Source organism: Pongo abelii, chromosome 8 (assembly GCF_028885655.2).
Source record: "Pongo abelii isolate AG06213 chromosome 8, NHGRI_mPonAbe1-v2.0_pri, whole genome shotgun sequence".
Lineage (NCBI taxonomy): Eukaryota > Metazoa > Chordata > Mammalia > Primates > Hominidae > Pongo > Pongo abelii.
Window position 1 is genome coordinate 72,319,566 of NC_071993.2, and position 15,821 is coordinate 72,335,386.

Below are 15,821 nucleotides of genomic sequence, written 5' to 3' on the forward strand. Positions count from 1 at the left end.
TCCTCTTGTTTTGGCAAAGGGGCAAAGATTAGCCGCAGACAGAGCTGCTCGGTCAAGGATGGTAGATTCTGGAGGTGCTGGTGACAGAGGCTGTGGAGTGCTTCAAAGGCGGGACAGGCAGTGAGGCCTTAAATCAATTTGCCAAAAATCAATTTGTTGAATGACCAATCAGCTGAAAACCATCAGACCTCACACAAGGTCCAGGACAATTCACTTCCGAGGCAGAGGCGGGGGCACCCCAGCCGCAGTGGAGGAAAGGCGACAGCCTGCTATGTTCTCTCTCTCTCTCTCTCCATCTCTCGCTCTCTCCTCCCTCCCTCTCTCTTCCTCTTACTCTCTCTCTACCCCGGTCCTACCTCTCACTCCACGCCATTTAGGTTTCACAGACAGATATTTAGATTAAAGATATAAACACAGGCGAGGGGCACTGAGGCCTGACAGGCAGAGGAACTCCGGACCCGTCAATCACTGACAGCCAGCTAAGCCTCCTCCAGCTCCCACCCCAGCCCCTCTGAGAAAGATGAACAGAAGAGCCCATTAAAGGGGCCCAGAAGTACATCCGTAGACACCCCCAAATGGGAGCAAGTGTGTCCACAGAGGCCTTCCAGGCCAGCTTGGGGGCAGGGCTGGAATGACCTACTATTTTCTGTGTGTGTGTGTGTGTGTGTGTGTGTATGTGTCCCTCTCTATTTAGCCTCCCTCTTCCCCTCCCCAGGCTGCAGATAAAGAATTCAATTTTCTTTTAAACGGTGGGGAAATTGGAAGAGATTTTGTTCTGTTTAAGCACAGCTGGAGTCTCAGGTCTCAAGGGTTTGAGAACAATGAGATCAATTAAGATGCCAATGGTGGGGGTGTCAGGAGGGGCTGGGGAGGGAGAATACCTGGCAGGGGGGTGCTGGGGAACGCGCTGGAAGAGCTGAGCAGGCTCTGGAAGTCCAGCTTCTGATGATTCTTGGGCAGAGGCGCAAGGGCTGTCTTCCCTGCTCTGACCGGCTTGTCCTCTTGGTTTTGCTAAAGCCTGTGGACCGGGCCTAGCCCTTGGGCCCTGTTATCATCTCCCAGGCTTACTAATAATTCATGTTGGCAAGTTTTGTCATCAGCTTTATACAATGGTAGAATCAAGTCAAATGGATGCTATCAGAAGCAGGGAGAGACGACTGTTCTAGAAAACCATGGAGAACCCTGGAGGTCTGACACAGCAGGCATTGGTACGCTTTTGGAGCACTTGCTGTAGGCAGGCCCTGGCCTATGACCTGGCCATACATTATTTCATAGCATTGCTGAGATAGGAATTACTCTTCCCATTTTATAGAGGAGAAAATGGAAACCCAGAACCCTTCAGTCACTGGCTCAAGGCCAACCTGCAGGCAGGAAGCCGAGGCAGGACCCCAACCCCGCCTAGGGCCTACTTGCAGCCCTTTCCACTTGACATTGGGGACGGCGCAGGGCCCATCTGGTCAGTCAGGTGGAGATGGAGATGCATGCACCTTGCCGGCCTGGGAAGGAGAAGAGTGAAGCAACTCTAGCAAGGTCAGGGAGAGGAGGGTGGAGCAGCAGGAGGAATCTGGACTTCCACTGTCCCCACCTGCATGGTTGGAGCCTCATCCATCCCTCGCTTCTTGCAGTAGCCTCAGGGCATGTCTCCAGCTTCCACCCTGGTCCCCTCCATCCCCTACCCCCGGCCTATTCTCCACTGAGGAGCAGCAAGGAGATCCACCCTCAGGGCTCTCCTAGACTTGCTACCCACGATGGGCTCCCAGGCCTCATGACCTCCTGGCCTCTATGCCCTTCCTGCTCTCTGTGCATCCACCACAGCCAGGCTGTTGCTCAGGGTCTTTCACCGGCATCCCTCACCTGGGCTACTCTTTCCTGGATTTTCAACCTAGATCCCAGCTGGCTTTCTTCCAGGTTGTTTCATGTCACTTTCCAGGAGAGGCCTGTCTTCCTGTACCACTTGATATAACAATGCAGTAGCAACCCCAGCCCTGACACTCCCTGCCCCTGCCCAGTCGTATTTCCCCACATCACTCATCCCCATCCCACAGGCTCCGATATTCCTTGTTCATCATCTGCCTCCTGCCCCTGGAACAGACAGGGAAGTTGTCTGGCTCACCACTGTCATTCCAGGCCTTAAACAGTCGCTGGATTTGCATCTGGAGGGCACCCTTTGTCCCAGAGAGTGCAGAGTTCTGCTCTGGGAGGGAAAGGAGGAGAGCAGATGATCCAGGGAGACACAGGGGTTCCCAGAGGGCCAGGAAGGCCCAGGGCACCTGGCCCTGCCCAGCAGCAGCCAGGGAAGCAGGGTCAGCTCCCGCCCACCTGTCTACAGGGCCAGACTGAGAGGCAGGGCAGATTTCAGCCTTGACCTTGGACTCGTATGCCCTGATTATGACTAGGAGGCCCAGGGGATCCTGGAAGCTGGTGGCCATTACACCTCCCTACCCTTGGCCTTGGTCCCTGGGCTGCGGTCTGCATCCCCAGGAATGCCTGATCTATGAAGGGCATTCAGAAGGCCTCCAACCCATCTTCTCCTTGGATTGAGCAGGAGGCTAAGGTCCGGAGAGGGTATGAGAATGGGACAGGGTCACACAGCAACTCAGTGGCCTGGAAGCCAGGCCTTGGGGTTCTCTGGCCAGCAGTCTTCTCCACATGCTCATCACCCGAGGGGATGTTGGGGAAGCCTGGCACAGAGAGTGAAATGTGGGGTTATGAGGCTTCAGGCGTGGACAAACATCTCGGTTGCCGATAGGCTGGGTGGCCTTGTGTATGTAATTTACCCTCTCTGTGCCTCATGTGTCCCCATGAGGCCTCTGCTAACCTTCTCCTGCCCACATCCCTTCCTCCAGCAACTGTCCTAGATACCCCAGACCACCCTAGACACCAAAGTAGGAGTCCAGCCTACTTTGTGTTGCACACACCAGGGGTGGGGCCCCCAAGACAGAGAGAACCTGCCTGGGGAAGGTTTTCAGTGGCATGGGGAAGGAACACTTGCCAGCAAGCCTTTGTACAGGGGCGGGAACAGCCACAGATAGCAAGGCACACAGCATGCTGGGGCCCCAGAGAAGAGGCTGGGGCCCCAGAGAAGAGGCAGAGGAACTCGAGAGTGGACACATGCCAGTTACCAGGAAAAGTGGGCTTTTTAAGGGGGTGCTGCCAAGGAGGCTGGCCCTTAGGTTCAGCAGATTTTGATGGTCTCAAATAGGAAGGAGGGAGAGGCAGGCGAGTAGCAAGCAAAGACGTCATGGCAAGAAAATGCCGAGGGTTGAGGGGTGTTGAGGACCTGGGTGGGCAGGAGAGAAGGGTGTAAGGGGTATGGGGAAAAGGGCTGGGAAGCAGCTCAGGGGCAGGCTGCGGAGGCCTTGAATGCCAACCCAGGTCTAGAGGGCTTGAACTCCACTGACCAGGGAGTGCCTGGGGCAGCAGGGATCACTGTCTTTTTGCTTCCCCATCACTGAGAGCTCGTCCCAGGCTGGAAACGGGATTTGCAGGTTTCCCTTCTGCTCTCCTGCCTCCTTTTGCGCCCTCCAGGAGGAGGTGAGGGAAATTGTGGCATCACGGCACTGTGCTCATGCATGACCGCTCAGAAGTGGTATGGAAAAGTGACCTCTGAGTGAGTCTATGACATTTACATTTGTGTAAATTCTTGGACATTCTCCCCATTGACAGCTGGGGAGATCTATGTCCTCTCCCCTTGAATCTGGACTTGCCCTGGTGACTTAAAACCAACAGAATTCAGCAGAAATGATGCAGTGTGACTTGGAGGCTGGGTCAAAAAACGCCGCCACGCAGCTTCTGTCTGGATCTCTTGGGACACTCCTCCCCCAGAGGCCTCCCCTGGGGTGTGCCTGCTCAGAACTCCCATGCTGGGAGATGTCCGGACACGTGGGGAGGCCACATATAGGTGCTTGAGCCACAGTCCAGCTGCACTCACCCTTCAGCCAAATAAGCCAAGGGCCCAGGCATGGCAGGGCGAGAACAACATCAGAATGGATCCTCCGGGCTCTCTGTTTCCAGACTCCAGCTGGTCGAGTCACCTCAGATCCCAAGGAAAGAGAAGGCCTCCCTACCACACCCTTTCTGTATTCCTGACCCACCAAATCCATGAGCCATTTGTATTAAAAAGGGCTGTTGCTTTATGCCACGAAGTTTGGGTGGTTTCTTACGCAGCAATAAGAACTGAAGCAAGCTCTGTGGGAACAGAAGGCCCCAGCACTTCAGCCTTTGCTGACTGTTGACTGAATGTAGGGATCAGTGAAAACCATGGAGAGCTACTGAGTTTATCTGGGCAGAGAATGATAAACTCCTGTGCCAGGGCAAGCCACGTAAGCTGCAGGGCCCAGAGTAACACGAGCACGCAGGGCCCTCTGTTCAGAAATTATCAGAATTTCAAGATAGTGACAGCAGAGCATTCCACCAAGTTTGGGGCCCTTCCGAGTCCATGTCCCCGGACCACTGCACAGGTCGCACACCTGGTAGCAACTATCGTCTGCCTCCCTCCGAAGAGTCTTGGTTCTCACCTGCAAGCTTGTTTAACCTTTTTCCATGTTCTGTTCCTTAAGGCTAGACTCTGTGTGTTGGCTTCCCGGGGTTGAGCACAGACAAAAACTCAACCAACGCACCAACTGAGAGGACCCAGAGTCTGGGGAAGTCACAGCCAAAGGCAGAAAATCTAGGAACCGAGAGACCTAAGCTTAAATACCAATGCTCTCTGAAGCTCCACCGACTCCCAAATAAGACAGAACAAACCTTCAAGCTGGATAAGAGTAACAATAACTGTTCTAGCAATCACACCTGCCATTTACCCAGTGCCTTCTAATACACAAAGTGCTTTAAATGCCCCATCTCTCTTCATTGTGGGATAAGCATTATTGTTGATTCTCTCCACAGCACACTCTGGAGACTGAGGGTCAGGACACAGCTAAGCACCTGCCCAGGGCCACAGAGAGAGCAGGCAGCAGAGCCAGAATTTGAAGCTGGGTCTCTGGTTCCAAAGCCTTGCTCCTATAGCAAGGTTCCCTCCTGCAGTAGTAGACACAGCTGAGAGGCTTCCACAGATGTTGCAGAGCAACATGTCCTTCTGCTGGGGGCAGAGGGACCAGGGAGGAACTGGGGTTTGCCCCAGGGAGCACCAAGACTAAGACAGGCAGTGAACTGGCTTTCCTGGATCATCTGGCTGGGCCATTAGGTTTCCAGCACCTTGAGTAGAGCCCATGTTAGAGTTCTTGGATTCAGCAGCATGGAGGGACAGGGGTCATCTCTGAGCCTGAAGGCTGGGGGTGTCCCGACAGTCACAGAGTAGAGGGAGAGGCCCCGCAGCCTTACAGCTGGTGGAACAGGCCTGCTGCATTTGAAGTCCTCCAGGATTGAAGCTTGCCTTCACCATGGCCAGCCCAGGGCAATGACATCACACCCACCTTTTCCTTGTGGGGTCAATGCTGTGGGTGGGAGGGGAAGGAGAGATGGCGACAAACAGCAATGGGGCTGACATTGATGTAGCAGGGCTATCTACTGATGTGGCAGGAGAGGGAGGCTGGGCTGGACCAGGAGGAAAAGCCAGTTAGCTCTAGGAGGGGGAAGTGAAGTCTTTGGGAATCTTCCTGAGACTTCCAGATGGGAGCTGAGAGAGGAGGGGTAGGGCAGGAGACGGGCTCTAGAGGCCAGTGGGTGGGTGGGGACCCTTGCAGGATGGGTGGCATGTTCATGTTGCTGGGCATGAAACTAAACAGCAAGAATGGCTCCCCTTTCTCCTTGGACAGTGCAAATTGGAATTAAAGCCTCACCAACCCAGAAGGCCCTGAACCAGCCCCTGGCCCAGTCATCTCACTGGGACCCAGAGGTTCAGTGACTGGCCAAGGTCACATGGCTGCCTGAGGCAGGGCCACAGCTCCGAGGGTGTTGTTCCTGCCCAGGGCCCGTGCTCCCTGGAGGCTCAGCCAGGAGGCCAGGCATGACTTGCTGACATTTCCAGTGTGTGTTCCTAGCCAGCCTCTGTGCTGTGTCTTCATGAATCATTTCATTTGATTCTCACAACAATCCTCTAAGGTAGGCACCTAGCAGGTTATTTCCCCCAGCTCACAGAAGAAGAAACTGAGGCCCAGTGTCTTGTCCAGGGTCCACTGCTGCAGAGCTGGGCTTGTCCACAGGCTGAAGGGGTGGTGGGCAGCCAGGTGAGACCCTGAAGGCCAATGATGAAAATACCCACTCCTGCCATCTGTAAGTCTTACCTGTTTACACCACATCACTGCACTGGGTCTCCCAACAACCCAGCACTGCAGGCTGGGCAGGTACTACTTTCCCATTTCATAGGAAGAAAGCCAAGTCCCAGAGAAGGAGTGACCAGCTCATAGTAAGACAGGATTGCAGGGACTCCCTGGATGTCTTGTGGCCCTGCCCAAGATGCTGCCAGCCTCCCAAGGACGGGCTGGGAAGAGGGGGCAGGGAGATGAGAGAGGAGCAGGCTTTTAGGCCACCTCCAGCCAGCCCTGTCTGTCTGGAGCTGAGAGGTGGAGCTCTACCCACAGCTCAGCAAATCACAAGCTGGTCCTGGGGCCCCACACCTGCCCAGTCAGGACTCTTCAGGGCCTCTTCTTCTTTCTTGGCTTCCTCCGACTGGGGAAGAAGCCTGTCTTGTCTGAAGTCCATCTTCTGCCCATTTCTGCTATGCCCCACCCCCTGCAGCAGGGAGAGAAGGCCTTGGAGCTCAGTAAGCCCTGCGCCAGGGGGGCTGCCACCTTTCCTCAGCACTTCGCCTCTCCCACTGCCCAGAGGACATGGAGCTAATAAATACAGGGACACGTGCTCCATGCTGCAGGAGGCCAGGCTAGCTCCTCACACATCCTAGGTACAACCTCTGCCAACTGTTTCCCAAACGCCTGCCACCGTCACAAGGATGGAACAGGCAAGGGGGTATGGACGGTTTGATATAGGCCTTCCCCACTATCAGAACAGCATCCCAAAGGGCATATTGTGGGGAGTATCAATTTGGGAAGAAGAGAAACAGCCAAGCCTCTTGTGCTTCAAAGGAGCAGGACCCCACTTCCCTGCACATCACACACGTACTCACTGCACTCCAGCCACGGGGCCTTTGCACATGCTGTTCTCTCCTCCAGTGTTTTGTTTTTTTTTGAGATAGGGTCTCACTCTGTTGCCCAGGCTGGAGTGCAGTGGCTCACAGCTCACTGGACTGCAGTGGATCATGGCTCACTGAAGTCTCAACCTCCTGGGCTCAGGTGATCCTCTCACCTCAGCCTTTAGTTCCAGTAGCTGGAACTAAAGGTGTATGCCACCATACCTGGCAATTTTTTTTTTTTTCAGAGATGGGGTTTTGCCACGTTGCCCAAAGTGTTGGGATTCCAGGCACAAGCCACTGCTCCCAGCCTCTTTTCTCCAATGTTATTCCCTGTCTGCCTTCACCAGTTAATGCTTACTCAAATGCCACTTCCTTAGGGAAGCTTTCCTGGACCCCAGGCAAGGTCAGGTACCCTGTTAGAGGTTCGCGTACTCCCTGATCTCTCCATCACAGCAAGTAATACTCAATGTGAAGATTCATTTCGTAGTTAGTCCAGTTTTCCTTGAAGACTGTAAACTGTGTAAGTACAAGACTCACATCACCATGTGTCCTCAGGGCCATGTGCCTAGCACACAGCAGGTATTCAACAAATGTTTGTTGAATCAATGAATGAATGAATAAATGATTAGGTTACTCTTGTACCTCTTGTACTGTCCAGTAGCGCCCACAAACCCTGCCAGGCCCCAGACACTGGCCAGGCTACAGGGCTGCCCCAAGCCTAGCAGGGTCCCAGGATAAGACACTCCCTGGCCTTCTCATCTGATTTCAATTGCCAGGTCAGGAGGCAGGACTGGAAGGTGTGAATCACAGAGCAGCCTGGGATATGAAAGGGAACAAACCACACCGCCTAGAGGATGGGGAGCCACCAGCATCATCCATGCATCGGTACAGGCACATACACGTACACACACGTGTGCACATGACACATGTGCATATAGTGTACGCACATCCCCAAATGCATGTAGTTGTAACATGTACGTGCACAGGCACACATGCACACACACGTGTATATTGCATACACATACCCCTGAGTATACATAGCTGCAAACACATGTACACGCACAGGCACAAAAAACCATGCCTGCCTACACACACCCCCATACACATCCCACAAGCATACCTCACATGCCTGCGCACATATACACACACGCACCCCCGCACATCCTTCCTCTGTGTGATCACCCTTCAGAGCACATTCATCCTGAACCCTCCCTCCTTCCAGGGGGCCTTTCCTCACAGAGACAGCTCTGGGCTGCCTTGGTATTCCTGCTTGTGCTCAAGTATCTCTGAAGTGGTTTCTCCATCAGTGAAAACACTCACACAGCTCTGTCCCCGGAGCAGCTTAGGGCTCAGAGATGTGAAAATTCACCTGGTGGTGCCACAGGCCCTAAAAGTCTTGAGTGCCACCTAAGAACATACCACCCGGAGCGACCCTGGGACCTGTCCCTGTGGATACCGCAGAGAGCACTTTCCAGCTCCTCTCTTTACCCTCAGCTCTGAAGGTTGCTGAAAGGACTAGGCTCAGTGGTCCCACATAGAACCTTCTGGATGGGCAGCCTCGTGGTTAAGAGCCTGTGGCTTGGGATATGGAGTCGCCGTGTGAGTCCAGTTTAGTCACTTACTAGCCCTGGGGCCCTGAGCAAGTTACTTAACTCCCCGAGCCTCATCTGTTTCCTTATCTGTAAAGTGAGAATAACAGCGCCTACTTAACAGGTTAGAGATACAGTTGGCCCTTGAACAGCACGTGTTTGAACTGTGTGGGTTCATTTACATGCAACATTTTTTTCAACCAAATTTGGATGGAAAATACAGTATTCCATATATGCAAAACCCCTGTATACATACAGAAGGTGGACTTTTTGTATGTGTGGGTTCTGCCAGCGCAGACTGTGTGCATGAGGGTGTCCCCACTCTTTTCCTGCCACCAGTGGAAACTCATTTTGCTGTAACTGGGGGCTGTAAGGTCCAGGGAGCTGGGAGGTGAGAAAGTCTGGCCCTTCCACCCCTGCCAGGACACCTGGGCTGGTGGTGACAGCCCTTCCTATTCCAGCTTCCCCAAGCCATGTTAAATGACCACCTTTTCCCCAGGACAGGTGACCAGCCTCTGAAGCAGGGCCACGCCAGGATGGGGGCTGGGGACGCTCTGCTCCTGCCTTCAGTGCAAATTAAAACATTTCCTTTTCTTCATAATTTTTTTCCTGACACAACTGCCCATGAAACATTTTAATAACATCCCAGAAAAGGTCAGGGAGAAGGAATTTCACAGTCCCTGAGCAGGCAGCCATAACTTCAGCCCCTCTTGTGGCAGAGGAGGTGGAGAGAAAGGGCTGACCCCAGGTCTGAGCAGACAGCTGCCGGGTGAGGGAGGCCAAGAGCAGGGCAGGGTGGTGTGGAGGGTGTGGCCAGGAAACACCTTGGGGAGACTGGGAGAGGAAGGGGGGTGGGTGGGTCACCCAGGATGTTTTTATATCCCCTTTACAGGAACAGAATTCCAGTTTAGTTACTTACTGGCTCTGGGGCCCATTTTGCAGATGAGAAAATGAAGGTGCTAAGAGTGGCATGGATAGGCCAGCACGCGGGGTCCCCACCATCTCCCTGCAGGGCCTGAACTCCTTTAGGCACATGGTCCTGCTGTGCGAGCTGTTACCTGATGAAATGGGCCCCCACCCTTCATGGTTTCATAAACCCTGGGACTGGGAGCTTGAGAAGGGGGTGGGTGAGGCTTGGATGAAGGAAGCCAGGAACCTGGGGAGGCTGGCCAGATCTGCTGGTTCCTAGCGACTCACAGAGGAGGCTGAGCTCAGGCCCAGCAGCTGCCCCAGTTCTGGATAAAAACCTGGCATGAGGTGCTCGGCTCACATTCACCAAAGCCTGCTCCCCAGCGCCAGCCCCAAACTGGACTGGGCCTGACACAGCTGTCCTTGGCCACCACCGACCAAGGGATGCCCCTTCTCATATTTCATATCTCCTCCCGGCTCCATAGGTTTTCCCCATCCTTTTCCAAGGACCATGGGAACTTGGGACTACAAAGTGAGGAAACTCTGTCCCAAGCAAGAACGCCAGGAAGGAATCCCCTGACACCCACTGAGCCTGGATCTGACACTAGAATTCTTAGCCACATGGTCCCAGACCCGCAGGGGACAGAGCCTCCCCTCCACTCCCTGAGGCCTCTAAAGCACAGGCTGTTGGCTGCCCTTTACCCAGTCCTTCGAAGGTGGGTGGTGGGTAAAGACACACACTTTGGGTCCAGAAGGCCAGAGCCTCTGGCACTTGCTCTCTGGCTGGGCACTGAGAGGCTGGAGGAGGGTCCAGGGGGCCTCAAGCGCCTGGTGATTTACTGCAGGGAGCACCTTGGTGAAAGCTGGAGGAGTCATGGGCTAGAGACGCGGGAGGTGGAGAAAACAGCTGCCGCAGAATTATTGTTTGTCTGACAGCCTGACTAGCTAAACATCTGTTTGAAATATTAATAACTGTCAGATGGGAAGGGCCTGGGGGCTCAATGCAGTTTCATACCATCTGTCTGTAGAGTAAACACACTTCGGAGCAGGGTCTTGGTATCACTCTGCTTGGAGTGGGGAAGGAGCAAGAAATGGAAGCAAGGACTCTGGGGGCCCCAGGTGTGCAGGGAGGAGAAAGCAGTGAATTAAACTCCATGACATTTATTGAGCACCAACTGTGGGCAAGACTCTGAGCTTGTGTAGCACACATCTACCACTTGGATCTACTTAGCATTCAATCCTTTGTTTTAGAATAGAAGCCCCTTCCCCATTCTCAGCCAGTGTAATTCAGGTGGGGCTGACCCCAACCCCTGGGTCCACTAAGGGGAGTGTGATCCCACCCCGGCATACCAGAATCACGATTGGTTCCAGAATGACCCAACCAACTGGGCCGATGAGAATCTGCTGGAATTACTGCAAAAGAATTTTTCCCACTAGGGTTGATAGATTGGTAAGAAGTCAGCCTAGAGGTGCTGGTGCCTCTCTTTGCCAATACAAAAAAGCAGAGCCCAGTGTTGAAGACAGAGCCCTGCTCAACTGAGTGCCTGGATGCAGCCATGCCTGAAATCATTTGCACTTTTTTTTTTTTTTTTTTTAGACAGAATCTTGCTCTGTCGTCCAGGCTGGAGGGCAGTGACGCAATCTCGGCTCACTGCAACCTCCGCCTCCTGGGTTCAAGCCATTCTCCTGCCTCAGCCTCCCTAGTAGCTGGGACTACAGGAGTGTGCCACCACACCCGGCTAATTTTTGTATTTTTAGTAGAGACGGGGTTTTGCCATGTTGGCCAGGCTGGTCTCAAACTCCTGACCTCAAGTGATCCTCCCACCTCGGCTTTCCCAAAGTGTTGGGATTACAGGCATGAGCCACCGAGCCCGGCCTGAAATCACTTATACTTTTGAGTTACATACGCCGATCTTTTTTTGCTTGAACTACTTAAGGGTTTCTGTCCCTTGCAACCAAGAGTACTGACAGATACAAATGACACTGGGAGGGCCCCTTGTCAAAGGGCAAGTCCAGCCATGGGCAGCTGGGGGTGCCCAGGCACCCTCCAGGAGCCTGTCCCTCTCTGGTACCTGTGCTCACATGGAGAGGGTCACCTTTCTCAAGGATGGCTGGCACCTTCCCACCCATTTGAGGGGGCTTCCAGGGCTCCCAGCCCACCCTCACTGAGTCTCTCGGGGAAAGGCAGAAAACCAGTGTCCTCAGCCCAGTCTCGTCACCCCTCAGGTTGGCTCTTTTTCCATACTGCAACCTAGGCCAAGGGAGCCCCATCCTGAAGAGTCCAGAAACTTTATTTAATACACCAACAAACACAGCTCAGGGATTTGGGGGCGCCTCCTTCCCTGATTGCCGAGGTCTCTTGGACAAAATCCGTCTGGGTGCCTCACCACAGTCAGCCCCGGAGAGCTCAGTGGCCCTGCAGTGGAGCGGGGACTCACCAGGACTGTCAGCACAGAGGTCCCCACGGTGACGTTCTCGTACAGGCTGATGTTGTACAGTGGCTGGCTGAAGATGGGCCGGTTGTCATTTTCATTGATGAGAGTGATCTTTACCTTGGCATAGCCCACATGGTCAGGCACACTCTCATTGGCAAAGAGCTGGAGGTGCAGAACAGGGGCCCAGGTAAGCTCCCACATGTCCCCTCCCAGAGTCCTTGTCCCTGTAAGTCCTCTCCATGCCTTTGCCGGCCCCAGCCCAGAGCACCTGTTAGAGTCTCTGCCCATCCCAGCTGTGTGCTACTGTGAACCCGTCTGTCATTGCTCTAGGGATGGCTGCTGATTCTGCTAGGGCAGGAGGAGCTAGCAGGGGCTGATCTGGCAGGAGATGGGTTGCAGAGGCTTCTGATGGGAGTCTGGTAAAATTCCACTCAATTACTGGACATATCCTTGACCTCCTTGGAAAAGGGAGACTCAGCCCCGCCCCTGCCGTCTCTTGGAGGGCTTATCTGAGTCAGATCCGCAAGGGAAGATGGGCAGCAGTGGAAGGTGGGATCTAAGGGAATCTTCTACCCTACCCTCGCCTCTTCTGAAATCCACCCCCACCCCACTCCAAAACGCCAGTGAGTGGCGCCTTACATCAAAGTCGTAGCGGTCCACGGTCTCGTAGTCCAGTGGGATGGCCACCCGAATACGAATGTCCGCCTTCCCCTGGATGGAGGTCGGGGAGATGATGAAGTGGTGGGAGTTGTTCCCCACCAAGTACACCTCAAACATGCTGTTCAGGCCCTGGGTCAAGAGTGCAGAAGAAGTCAGTCAGGAAGGGCACAGTGGCCAAAGCCTAGACCCAAATGGAGGAGCAGAGGCTCCTGGAGAGTGAGCCCAGAGCTGCTTTGGTTGGGGCAATGGATGAGGTGCTGGGACAGAGGAGGGCTTTCCCAGCGCAGCTCCGAGACTCCATGACCCACCCATGTTTAGGCCCTCTGGAAACCTCCTCTGGCTCTCTTTTCCTTCCTTGTGCTGTCGGATGCCCACAGTGTCCCCTCCAGGAGGTTTGGTTCACTCTCCATTTCCTGCTCCCTTTCTCTTCCCCAGTGACCCCAGCTGCGGAGGGACCGGCCAGCTGCAAGACCCAGCGGGGAGACAGAGGAAGGAGGAGGAGAGAGGATGTGAGAGGAGAGGAGGGAAGAGAGGCAGTTAAGCGGCCATGACAGGCTTGGGCAGGAGAGGACACAAGGGATGCAGATGCTGTTCTTCCCCTCCTCCTCTGGAACTTGTCCATCAGGGAGAACACTGGTTTGCTGACATGTGAAATGGGAATAACCCAGAGACTGAGTGGCAACGTGAATGGCCAGGGATCCCACACTGTGGCCAGTCCCAGGGGGGGCCCAGGATCCCAGACTGAGCACAGGGTGGCCACCCCATCACAGGTTCTGCTGTGTCCCAGAGGCCCAAGCCCATCATTTCAGGGAGGTGGGTGCCTCACTCGAGTTCAGGCATTTCTGATTATTCTAACCAGGGCTGTGGCTCACAGAGCCCCTCAGATGCTACTTGACTCTCCTCACAGAAAGCATGTGACATGACTGAAGTCTCCAGATCATGGGGAGGAGACATGGCTGAAGGTGGGAGATTCAGCTTACTGACTCCCTGAGGTCTGGCCTGCTCAGAAAGTGATTCTACTTCCTCTTCCTGCCTGCACTGGGGGCAAGGGGATCACCTGCACCCCCAAACTCCCTTCCAACTGGGCAGGCAGCCTGTATTGTGTAAGAGCCTCCTCCTGACCCCTCTTGCAGGTGCCCAGTAGGTCACTGACCTTGGCTGTCAGTCCAGAAGCAGAAGCTCTGGCTCATGGTGCAGAGCCCACCCCTAGCCCAGTGGCCAGCTCAGGCCCTCTGCATATGGGCCCCTTTCTCTTGAACCAGTGGCTGGCAAGGGAAGCTTACCCTCGCATCTTGGTTGCTTAGGGGATGTTGTGGGACTCCTCTCAGAAACCTGTTCCTGGTGAGAGGGTGGCTGCCAGGTCACCCTGGCCCCAAAGACTCTCCATGGTCTAAGGGGATAGTCCCTGCAAGGCTGGTTCCCACCCCGCTCAGGGCAGAGGGGGAATGATCAGGAAATGATACCCCCAGTGAAGCCTGAGAGTTCACAAGATTCATGGGCCCCTGGGGCTGCCCCCCAAATGCTCAAATGCACTTGTGGAATGAATGCATGCTAACGTTTACCCATCAGTCTCTTGGGTTTTTCCCATTTTAGCAAACTGGCAAATATACTTGCTGCACTTAGACTTTTCTTACAGCCTGGAGACAGGCCTGTGCCCTGTTACTGGCACAGAGGTTCGGATGGAGAGGTGGAAGCTGAGCTCCCTGAGCCCTCTCTTGACAATTCTGGGGTCCAGGCAAGCCGCGGGGCTCCAGAGCCCCAGCCCAAAGCGGTTCCCCAGGGGATGTGGGGGCAAGGCTCCTCTGGGCCTGTCGGGCTGTGGAGGTTGCAGCGCTTCCTGGTGTGGAATGCGTCCCGTCAGATGGAAGGGACCAATTAAATGCCCGAAGGGGCACTAATAGCTGAAGCCAGCGGGGTGTGACAGCTTTGAACAGGTGACACCAACTCCTCTCCTTCCCCTGAACCTTTGGTCCTTCAACCACAGGAGCTGGGGGCCTGAGAGGGTGGGGGAGGGCTGAGCTGCACCCTTTTCAAAGCCCCTCCCCACTGTGCCCACCACGAGCCCTCCCCAAGCCCAACCCCTGCCCTTCCGAGGCTCACTTACCAAATTCTGTCAGTGGGAGTTGGTCAGTCAAAGGATATGGAGACAGACAGAAGGAGCCGGAGAGGTATGGAGAGGAGGAAGGAACCAGAGAGAAAAGACAGTGAGACCCTGGGTCATGGGAAGGACCCCAGGACCACACCCTAGAGGAGCAGCTGTCCCCAGCCTCTGATGGGCCATAGCTTCTGGGGTCTGGAGGAGGCGTGTTGTGTGAGTGTGCACACATGTGTGCTGGAGAGTGGAGAAGAGGGACAAGCGTGGGACCCAGAAGGAAGAGGCTCAAGGGCATGAAGGGTGAGGAGGTGAGAGGAGGGGGCAAGGGCTCCTGTCTCCCTGATCTCTGTCCACTCTCACCGAGAAGGCCTCAGTGCAGGCTGGGATGGGAGGGGCCATCTCTACATCCTACATCCCTGGAGCCTGGATAAAATCCCTGCTGGGAACAGCCCCATACACCACCATGTTTTTATTTTCCTAACATAAAAAATGTCAGAGACATGATGAGCAGAGACATGGCAAATTTTCCAGAAGTTAAAAAGTGTAAGGGGAACACACACCTCTCCCTCTCCCTCTGAGCCCAGGTACCGATGAACCTCCCAGGGCAGCCACCACACCCCCTTCCTGGGTCTCTTTCCCCAGGAAATCCATGCCTATATGACCATTATGGGTACATGCCACCCTGCTGTGACACTAACAGCATGCTATGCACATTGCTCTGTGTCCAGTATTTTTACTTAGAACTACATCTTGGTGATTGGTCCATAACTGTGCATATAGATGATGATGCGAACGAGGACACTAACAACATAGCACCTACTCTTGGTCAGCACTATTCTAAACACTTTTTAAGTACCAAGTATTTGCTTTGTTTTCCTTAATGGCTGCAGAGCACTTGCATCACTGGGTTACAGTTCCCTCCCTGATTATTCTGGAATATCAGCAGCCCCTTGAGGCTGTAGACCATGCCTCAGGTGATGAAGATTCCCCAGCAGACCACGACACACAGTGGGTGCTCAGGAAGTGACTGGGCTTCAGCAGCTCTTCCTTGTGTTACTGCTACT

General features: G+C 54.3%; 1 protein-coding gene across 1 annotated transcript in view; it reads right to left on the reverse strand.

The window, feature by feature from the left end:
* The window catches only part of CDH23 (cadherin related 23), a 459,756-nt gene that overhangs the window by 156,370 nt on the left and 287,565 nt on the right, over positions 1 to 15,821 (reverse strand). The window contains exons 12-13 of the mRNA XM_054522498.2: positions 12,642 to 12,791; positions 12,006 to 12,164 (exon numbers count right to left, since the gene is read on the reverse strand). Coding sequence (XP_054378473.2) covers positions 12,006 to 12,164; positions 12,642 to 12,791 — 309 coding nt within the window. The remainder of the gene's footprint in view (positions 1 to 12,005; positions 12,165 to 12,641; positions 12,792 to 15,821) is intronic.